The sequence below is a fragment of the Leptidea sinapis genome, chromosome 25 (genome assembly GCF_905404315.1).
Source record: "Leptidea sinapis chromosome 25, ilLepSina1.1, whole genome shotgun sequence".
Classification (NCBI taxonomy): Eukaryota; Metazoa; Arthropoda; class Insecta; order Lepidoptera; family Pieridae; genus Leptidea; species Leptidea sinapis.
In genome coordinates, this window is record NC_066289.1 from 787,280 (window position 1) to 797,909 (window position 10,630).

At 33.7% G+C, this 10,630-nt stretch overlaps 2 protein-coding genes across 2 annotated transcripts in view; both read left to right on the top strand.

The window, feature by feature from the left end:
- The window catches only part of LOC126972240 (transmembrane protein 127-like), a 551,958-nt gene that overhangs the window by 444,489 nt on the left and 96,839 nt on the right, over window positions 1–10,630 (top strand). The gene's annotated exons all lie outside the window — the stretch shown is intronic.
- LOC126972209 (cullin-5) lies at window positions 2,344–6,142 on the top strand. The gene is made up of 4 exons (XM_050818837.1): window positions 2,344–2,510; window positions 2,582–3,143; window positions 3,798–5,428; window positions 5,945–6,142. Exons 1-4 carry the CDS (start codon window positions 2,502–2,504, stop codon window positions 6,080–6,082), a joined length of 2,340 nt encoding a protein of 779 aa, XP_050674794.1. The 5' UTR covers window positions 2,344–2,501; the 3' UTR covers window positions 6,083–6,142.

Genomic DNA, 10,630 nt, shown 5'->3' on the forward strand with positions numbered 1-10,630 from the left:
TCTGTTTGGGTTGGTGAAGGCGATCGTATTCGTTTTACACGTGCTTGTGGTGAAATCGAACGTTCTGTGGAAGTGCTTGTTCTTTTGATGCCCTGGAGGCGCTCGAAAGCACTTTGCCTCGAGAGTATAAGCGGTTTCAATTTTACAACTGTTTCCATAAAGGCGTTGTGAGATGGATTTTTTCCATAATATTATATGGCGAATATAGTAACGCGCGGCCAAAAGACCAGTTTAAAAGGTGGCGCTTCAAGTCTCTGAATGATCTTTCCGAAGCGTTTAGCGAATCAGGGTAGATCGCTTGAATAAGTTCCACTGAAGGTAGCGCAAATCGGATTTTATTTTTGATTTCTGGTGACATTCTGCCTCTAAAGAGGTTTCCGAATGAGTAATTTTGGATTTCCCATTTTTCCCAACCTGGAGGGTAGTATTTTCGTACGAGCTCTAAGACTGTTTTAAAACGCCATTCGTCTCCGTCTGTTGCAAGACTTGACAATTCGCACATCGTGATTGTCTTTGAGCAGGAAGCGGTTACGTCCATATTTCTGCAATGAGATGAATTAAGTCAGAATAGCTCATTGACTTGTATATGTCGTATGATTGTCGTATCAATTTTATGCGACATGTGTCATACTAGGCGGTTGTCGTATGAGACTAGTGCCGAATCAACTACGTTTCGGTTTCGCAGAGGAGGTTGTCGTATCAATGATACGACGTATCGAATTACGGGCTGTCGTATTACGGTCGTATGAAATTAATCGAATTGATGTTTCGTTTATCTTACATATCAGTGATACGACGTCGTACCGTGGTACTGCGACGCACGGAATTTGATTTGAGGTTAGTCGTCAACCCACGCACGTGGCACAAGGGCGCACTGCATTTCGTGTCTCAAGGGCGCACTACGACTTTCTGTACGACGGAATATTGAATAATTATAGCTTTTTTTTTAAAAAACTGTTTGTTGAAAATATTACTTACCGAGAGAAAAATATCAGCTTTTGTATATGTGTTGACTTGTAAGAATGCAAAAGCGTACTGACCAATACACCACCTGCGCTGAATGACACCCCTCAATTGGAGTGAAGTTGATACATTTAACACTTGCAACAGAGCTTCCCGCTGTTATGACGTCAGAATGTACATGCGTAGTCTCAAGGTGGATCAAGCCTTTAGGCTCGAACACCTAAATATTATTTTTGTAGAGGTACTTATTATCTGTTTTTGAATTGCAGGAATCTTCAAAGTTACTGCACTGATATGTAGCGACATTTATCTGAAATCCATGGGTTTTCAGTAGCCAAATTGAGGCGCGTAGATAGTATATCCTCCGCGCCTCTGGGCTCCACGTGCCAAGTGCCTCGACACCAAAAGGCACAAAGATGTAAGACTCACTGAGACCGACATATTTGCGACGCTTGCTGTCTTCGGCAGTCGAAGCAGCAACTGACTACAGACGTAACTTGGACATCAGGAGCCAGATTATCGACGCAAGTTGTGTCCCACACCAGCGCCCTTCCCCGTGCCCAAGATTAGCAAACTAACAACAAAATTATTCAATAATAATATAATAATTTTAAATGTATGATGCTTTCATCCTGCACTTCCACAATTTCACAAGAAATTCACAACAACGAAGTGGTTACGTTAACTGCTGCGCAGTGCAATCGAGGCGACATTCACTGATATTAGCGGTGGGACGAGGATGTCGAGAAAATAGTTTCGCGTTAGTTAATATTTTTCACACGCGAAAACAAAACAAACAAAGCGAATCTTGATTCAATAATTCATAGAACAATCTTATTAAATACTTATTATTAATTAAAATGTGTTTATTGCATTAGTTGTAAACAGGTGAATAAAGACTTTTCCCTATAATCCATACATTCAATCTTACTATTATTATAATTAATTATAATCAAGAGCTACATTAATATAACCCAACAGCATGTTTTTTTATTTCATATTTCTACACTTTTTTATTTATCGATATTTTAGTGGCAAGCACTGTCCAACTGGAATAAAAACAGCAACTTAATATGGATTTGAATTGAAGTCGTTTGCCGCATATCCTCTCTTTCTATCGCACTACTGTTTCGATCTGAAGAGTGCCGAGTTAGTGAAATTACTGAGAGAGTGCCACAGGCCACTACTTACAAAATGAGCGCTCTCCAGGCTTTTATTTTTGCTCCGAGAAATAAAGTTACCACTTTAGATTTATTAAGTGTTTTAAAAAACACTTTTAAATGTAGACCAAAGAGTAAAATAACACTTTGAATTAGACAATTTATTCTTTGAGTAAACCTATCACCTAGCTACTATAAGGTACTCTGTGACCTAGACTACATGTTCTAAGCTGTACAGTGTACAATTTAGTAGAATTATACTTTATAAGTTTTATCCGCAAATCGGATAAATAAAGAATTGATCCTTCTGCGGACTAAAAATTCATGTTACCTATGTCGAGAGTATTATGTAAATAGAAAATCATTACATTATAAGTCATGTTAAAAGTATGTAAAGTGAATATCCTTAAAATCAAATGAAAAATGTTACTCGTGTCTAATTTACATGTTTTCTTTAGGATAAGGGTGAAGTTACCTTCGAGGATAAGTGGCCGTCGATGAGGCCGATCGTTCTTAAGCTATTAAAACAGGAACCAGTCACGCAAATTGAATGGCAAGATTTGTTTGCCGCCGTTCATTCCGTATGCCTTTGGGATGAGAGAGGTCCCTACAAGTTGCGGGATGCTTTGCAACAAGACATTATGATGTATATTAAACAAGCTCAAGCTCGTGTTCTTGCACAACGCGAAGACCAAGCTCTTCTTAAAGCATACATAGCCGAATGGGGGAAATTTTTCACACAGTGCAATTATCTTCCAACACCTTTTCGCCAGTTGGAGAATTCAATTAATAATATAACTAAAGGGACTAGCTCAAATTCATCAAACCCACAAAAACAAAATAACAACAATAACATAGACGACAGCCTGGTAAGAAAGTTAATGTTAGACTCATGGAATCAAAGTATCTTCATGGATATTAAACAGAGGTTACAAGATTCAGCTATGAAACTAGTACAAGCAGAGCGTAATGGAGAATCATTTGATTCACAACTTGTGATAGGTGTTAGAGAATCATATGGTATGTTAATAAATATTAATTATTGTCTTTATTATTTTTAATGTGGTCTTTGATACCAACAGTGTACAGTATTTTATTAATGGATTTGGCTTAAGTTTTTAACACTAACAAAGAGAAATCAAACCAAAGGTTATGATCATCACTCATTTAAAATACATTTCATTGAAATTAGATTATGTAAGAAACTTGCATGACAGTGGGTTTGAAAACTTCATACAATCATACCTTTGAGGAATATGGACTCCTCATCTTCCACTAACACTTTCTAAAAAGTCTTAGTCTTTTTAGTACACATCCCTATTATAATCAAGAAAGGTAGTATAGGTCAAACTTTCCCAACACTACCATGCAGTCAATACTATGACTACATGATAAAACCTTAACATTCCATTTTCAATAACTCACTGGGTAAGACAATTTTATTTATTATAGTAGTATAATGTTATTTGTTCCTCTGGCAGGTTACCTCCCAACTTAATAAGAATTTAGAGATAGATTTAAGATAATACTTATCCATTTATAATAATAATTGTGGTAAATTATAAATAATGATCATTATTAGTGACTATTTTATTTGTTAATGTTACATGTACATATTGACAAATGAATTATTATGATGTAATTATAATATTAGTATTGAAATTATCTTTCCAGTGAATCTGTGCTCAAATTCCACTGACAAACTTCAAATATACAGGGAACATTTTGAAGCTGCTTACATGGAGGCTACAGAAGAATTCTATAATTTTAAAGCTAATGAACACCTACTCTCAAATGGTGTACAATCATACATGAAATATGCAGATTTACGTTTAAAAGAAGAAGAAGCTAGGGCTCACAGGTACTTGGAGCCAGGCAGTGGTAGTGTAGCTGCACTTACACAGTGTTGTGAAAGAGTACTTATTGGAGAACACCTTCCAACACTGCTAGCTGAGAGTGCACCCTTAATAAAAGCTGGTGAAACTGAAAAGTTACAACTAATGTTCCGACTTCTTGATAGAATCCCAGATGGTGTGATACCTATCTTAAGGGACTTAGAAGCTCATATAGTTTCTTCGGGCTTAGCAGACATGGTAGCATCTGCTGATATTATAACAACTGATTCAGAGAAGTATGTAGAAAGGTTGTTAGATCTGTTTAAACGATTTAGTACATTGGTCAAAGATGCTTTCTTGGATGATCCAAGATTCTTAACAGCTAGGGATAAGGCATACAAATGTGTTGTAAATGACACAACTGTTTTCAAATTAGAGCTTCCATCATCAGCTCTTATTCGGGGCAGTAAAGGCACAGCACCAGAAAGTAAGTGTCCTGAATTGCTGGCTAATTATTGTGATATGTTACTCCGTAAAACACCACTTAGTAAACGCTTAACAAGTGATCAGATAGAATCTCGGCTGAGGGATGTACTATTAGTACTAAAATACATTGAAAATAAGGATGTCTTTATGAGATATCATAAAGCTCACTTAACAAGAAGATTGATATTGGATTCTAGTGCAGATTCTGAAAAAGAAGAAGATATGGTTGAATGGCTCAGGGAAGTCGGAATGCCTGCAGATTATGTAAATAAGTTAGCTCGCATGTTCCAAGATATTAAAGTTAGTGAAGACCTCAATACTCAATTCCGTGGTGAAACAACTCGTCATGATGCAATTAATATTAAAATTTTAAATGCTGGCGCTTGGGCTAGAGGTTCAGAAAGAGTGACAGTTAGCTTACCTTTGGAATTAGAAGATTACATTCCAGAGGTGGAAGAATTTTATAAAAAGAAACACTCTGGAAGAAAACTTCAGTGGTACCATCACATGAGTAATGGTACAATTACTTTTGCTAATGCTGTCGGAAGATTTGACCTTGATGTCACTACTTTTCAGATGGCAGTCCTTTTTGCCTGGAATCAAAGGCCAATGGAGAAAATAACGTACGAAAATTTAAGACTCGCTACAGAATTACCTGACCCAGAGTTACGCCGAACATTATGGTCATTGGTAGCATTTCCTAAACTTAAACGGCAATTGCTATGTTACAATCCAATTGTACAAAATCCTAAAGACTTCTCCGAGAATACAATTTTTTGGGTCAATCAAGAATTTGCATTGGTAAAAAATGCAAAACCGCAAAGGAGAGGGAAGATTAATTTAATTGGGCGACTTCAATTAAGTACAGAAAGATCTCAAATAGAAGATAACCATTCAATTGTTCAGTTAAGAATACTTAGAACTCAGGAAGCTATTATTAAAATCCTGAAAATGCGCAAACGCATTACTAATACAGCTTTACAGGTAATTGGCATGAATTTATGGCATTTTGCAAAGATTTTGAAAAATCAATTCATTAAAATATTGTAGACAAATAAGAAGTTTTTTAAATCTTAGATAATTTATGTGTCTAGATAGAGTCTCTTGCTGTTAGACAACCGATAAAAACAGGCCAGGAATATTAGTTTAGAGTGCATGACAAGCTATGTCATACACTCGCGATTTCTGTCACTGTGTTAGTGTGCGCGATATATTGTTCAAAATAGGAGGTTAGTTCTAAATTCAATTTATTTTACAGCTGCCACAGTTAATGTAGACATATAAATGATATATGATCTAAATTATTCAGAATAACAAAATATATATAAATTTTACTAGGTACCTCCACATTTTACAAAAGGCATACCACTCTTGAAACTTAATATATAATTCATTTATAGATAAAACACAATTATTTTGATAATATAATTTAATTCAGTTTTAAATTACATTCTCAAATATGTGCGAAATATCAATTGATTTTATCAATCTTTTTTTCAGAGTGAATTAGTGGAAATTTTAAAGAATATGTTTCTACCTTCCAAAAAAATGATAAAGGAACAGTTGGAATGGCTGATTGAACATAAATATATGCAAAGAGACGATGATGATATAAACACATTTATATACATGGCCTAGAAATCGTATAATAATGTTCTGACATGAATGAAATTAAATAAATTATTATATTAATCAGAATTTAACTGTTTTTATTCATCCATCATAATTTTTTGGTTATAGAATATTATAGTTAATTTTAACTTATCCCAATTCATGATATCATTTAATCCTGTAATCACACAAAATATATTAAATCAGTCCATCTGTTCTGGAATTTTCCCTGGAATGTATAGCTGGAAGGAAGCCTACGTCGACAATGTGCTTATGTTATAAATACACTCTTGGACAAATTTAACGGAACACAAAAGAAAGTGTGTATAAAACAAAATATTACAGATATGTGAGAATTAAGTTAATTAATTTTATTTTTACTTACTATTTATTTATGTCAAGTTACAATGGTCGAGAAAATTATTGATCAGTTTAGAAAATCAACCAAATTAAGGTAAAAAGAAAAAAAAATTAACAATAAAACAACCGACTGCAAAATCTTATTTCAAAACAATACGATTATTGTCATTTTCGGTGTCCTTCCGCCGCGACTCGCTCTCGCCTCCTCACAACTCAAGCACATCTCACCTTTAACTATGTAGTTACAAACCTATCTTGGATGACACCGACTCCAAAAATTACAATAATCGTAACTAGAATTAGATTAATTGTATAAAAATACGCAATTATTTTTATACTTTTTAGTGTTAAGTTCTCTCATACTAGCGTGGCAGGATTTCTTTTCTTAGTTCGTCTTCCAAGCTTGTCCCAGACATGCTCTAAAAACAAAAATATCTACTAAAAGGCTTAATGAGAGAGTTGAACAAGATATACCAAAATTTACGTTCCATTCGTAGGTACTCGAACGGTTAGCTCAGTTGTAAAGAGCGCTCGGACAGAACCAGAAGAATTTTGGTTACAAATTTAATAAATGTACCTATAATTAATCTCAGAAGTGAGGGCAATCACTTTAAATATAACAAATTGTTTAGATTTGAAAGGGCGACATCTCAATCAATTTTCTAATATGCGAATATTGGGTTGAGCCGGTTATCAACTGTAAAGTAGATCCTGTAGATGGAGCCACAACTTGAGAGTTGACCAAGACACCAAAATTTACCATCGATGCAACTCAAACGATTGGCTCAGCTTTTAGGAGTGCTCGGACGGAACCCGAGAATTGGCGGGTTGGAGTCCGCATCGCTCAATAATTTGGTCAGAAATTTAATTTTTATATATAAGTACTGTAAAGATAGAATTTATTTACAGGTTGAAAATGACACACAAAATTTAGTCAAACAGATTATCGACTGGTATACTACTAGACATGCTCTGTGACTGGTCATCTCGCTTGCTCGCAGTGGTCTAAATGAGTTGCGGCGTCGGAATTCCAACCAGTGCTCTATTTTGTAAGCCGTGAACGTTGTTTTCAACAAACTAACACCGATTTTGTTTAAAGTGATCCAAAAAACATTGTCATTATTATTACATCTGCGTGTGCAAGGCATATTCACCATTCCTGGTCCGATCTCTGTTCGCATTCGCATCGAATTGTTATTCCAAACTTCTTGTCTACTAATAGGCAGAGGTGGGTTAAACTGTTATAATTTTTCAATGAATTATAGTGTTGTGTTATATTTTTCTAACTTTTGTTGTGTAAACTGTTATAATATACATTAGATGTTATAAATTTTAACCGAAATTATTTACGCTGATAGTTGTTGTTGCGGTTTGAAGTTATTTAGTGTTATAATATTACATATTTGAAGAGGAATAATTACTTTAACACTAAGTACTAGGTAGCTGGTATTTTAGTGATGTGCTTTTTAGAAAGCTTTTTTTACCTGTTTACCTACACAGAACAATCTTAACGACTAATAAGTTCCAGAAACTATTAAATAATAACCCAAGACTCAATATTATATACTAACTACACATATCCATTTAATTTACTATTCATACTATAGTTTTCACAAACGTTTTACTTCAAAATGATAATAATAATTTTCAAATCACAACTAGCAGTTTGTCAATTTAAAAACTCGCAAATAATGATTCTCATTGGAAATTTAATGAAAGTGTTGTTTTATCCAAAATGTTATTTATCTTCGTCTTATCGCAAGTAGAAATAGCTCTAATGGTTATAGCAAGAGTGTTTACAATGCTTTTCAATCTAAAACAACAATGTTATAATTTTATAGTTGTTCGTCGCAAGTAAAAATAGCTTTTATTGTGATATGCGAAGTGTTCACATTACTTTGAATACTAAGCACTTACTAAAGCGAATTAGAAAAAGGGCCATCTGTTAAAAAACATTAAATTTACAAAATTTTAATTTTATAAAATAAACGCACCACTTTCCGCTCGTGTACATAGATGGCGCTGTAATCAAATTTCAAACGAATTTTAATAGTACGGAAATCATTTATATAATTATATTATAACAGTCTAGTGGCAAATTTTATAATGTATTATACTGTTGTAAAAATATATTGTAATATATAATGTGTTGTGTGTCATAACGCCCACCTCTGCTAGTAGGTATATATGTCTTTAGGTAAGTATATCTTATAATCAATAACGATACAAATAAAACATAATTTTCATAGTTTACAATTTCGTGCCCTTGTCTGATATTATCCACCAAAATCATTTGATTTCTTCTTCTTCTAAAATAATAAAGAAGTTAATTGTTTGTTAAAAACCATACATTAATTTTACAATACGTTACCAATCAAACTGTATGGATTCAATGTACTACAATTTTAATATGGTATGGCTTAGGTGCCCCTCGTTTGTCACAATTGTGACAGTGATGGGGAGGGATCAAAAATCATGAAATTCGTGTAAAAGTATTTTATGATTGGCCCCTTACTAATCCCATGTAAGGTACGTACGTTCGGAAACGAACGTCAAATCGATCTATTCATTAATAAAATTAATAAGATCCACCCAAAAATAAAGTTTAAATTGGAATTCGAATCAAACCAATCTTTAAATTTTTTGGAGTTAACATTAACAAGAGTAAATAATAAATTGGAATTCCAAATCTATAGAAAGCCGTCATATATAGATATTGCTATTCCCGCGTCATCTTGCCACCCCGTACAACATAAACTAGCGGCCTTCCGCTGCTATGTTCACAGATTAATGTCAGTCCCACTGTCCCGTGACAGCTTCGCGAAAGAACTTAATATAATATACCAAATCGCGGTTTCCAACGGCTATACAAACCAGTTAGTGAACAAATTAATTAAAAATAAACAAAAACATCTAATAAATTCAGAACTTTATCCCGTCCCACCACAATCAAATACCAAATATGTGGGTAGTTTGACATATATTGGTCCAATATCGGATAAAATTGCTAAAATATTTAGGAAAAACAATATTAATGTGTCCTTCCGAACGAATCACAATGTCAGTCGAATATGTAATGGCAAAGATCGATCAAATAATTCCGAAAAATCCGGCGTTTATAAACTAAGTTGTGACACTTGTAACGGGGTATATATAAGTCAAACAGGTCGAAATTTCGAAATTAGATTAAAGGAACATATTGCCGTATTTAGGAATAATCATCCCGAAAAATCACACTTCGCGAAACATTTAATTGATACAGGTCACTCACTCGGAAACAATAATAATTTTAATATTTTACATACATGTGAAAAACGATTTCGCTTAAATGTGTTAGAGCAATTAGAAATAATAAAACACAAAAATAACATGTTTACATTGTTGAATGACATTTGTATAATTATGGATTTCCGCAAAGTAACGCCTAATTAAATAAATTTACCTAATTGTTCATGCAAGATTATTTGTATTTGACTCATGCTAATGTCTAAAGTTGCCTGAATTTCGCGGTATGTCACATGTCGATCTTCCTCAATCAGCTTACGCACAGCATCAACGTTTTCTTTGGTGACTGCAGTTTTTGTACGACCTTGACGGGGATCATCACTGAGCTTGACACGTCCACGTTGAAATTCAGCAATAAATTGTAGTTTTGGATGGGGCTTCATCACCAAATGCAGAAATCATCCGGTCAACATAATGTTTTTGTGTTAAACCTTTTCGAAAGTCAGTCATAATAAATCATCGCTCTAGAGTTTTCTCGAGTCAATTCCATTTTCTCAACGACTAAACAAGTTTGAAAAGACCTTGTGATAAGACCGAGAATCTTTTTTTAAATAAATAAATGATATTCGATTTTTAAAACCAAGGAGTTTTCAATTGAAAAGATTTTAATATGACAGGAACAGTGAAAAAATTCCATTCCCGATACTTTTAGTGCAACCCTCGTATTTATGGGAACTTAAATGTGTATAAAATCTAAACTAATCGGTATTTTGTAATGAAACATAGACCAGTGTATTTATATACATAATATAGACTTTATTATAAAAAAGTTCATGCGATTTCGCACCCATTAACATTCTTCATTTTACTGTTACTGCAGTTTCTTTAATAAATTTTGTTTATTTTTCATGTCTACATAAATGTACTACTCAAAACATTTACGTTAAACATTAATTAATTAAAATTAAATTAAAAATTTTGTTGAAAATT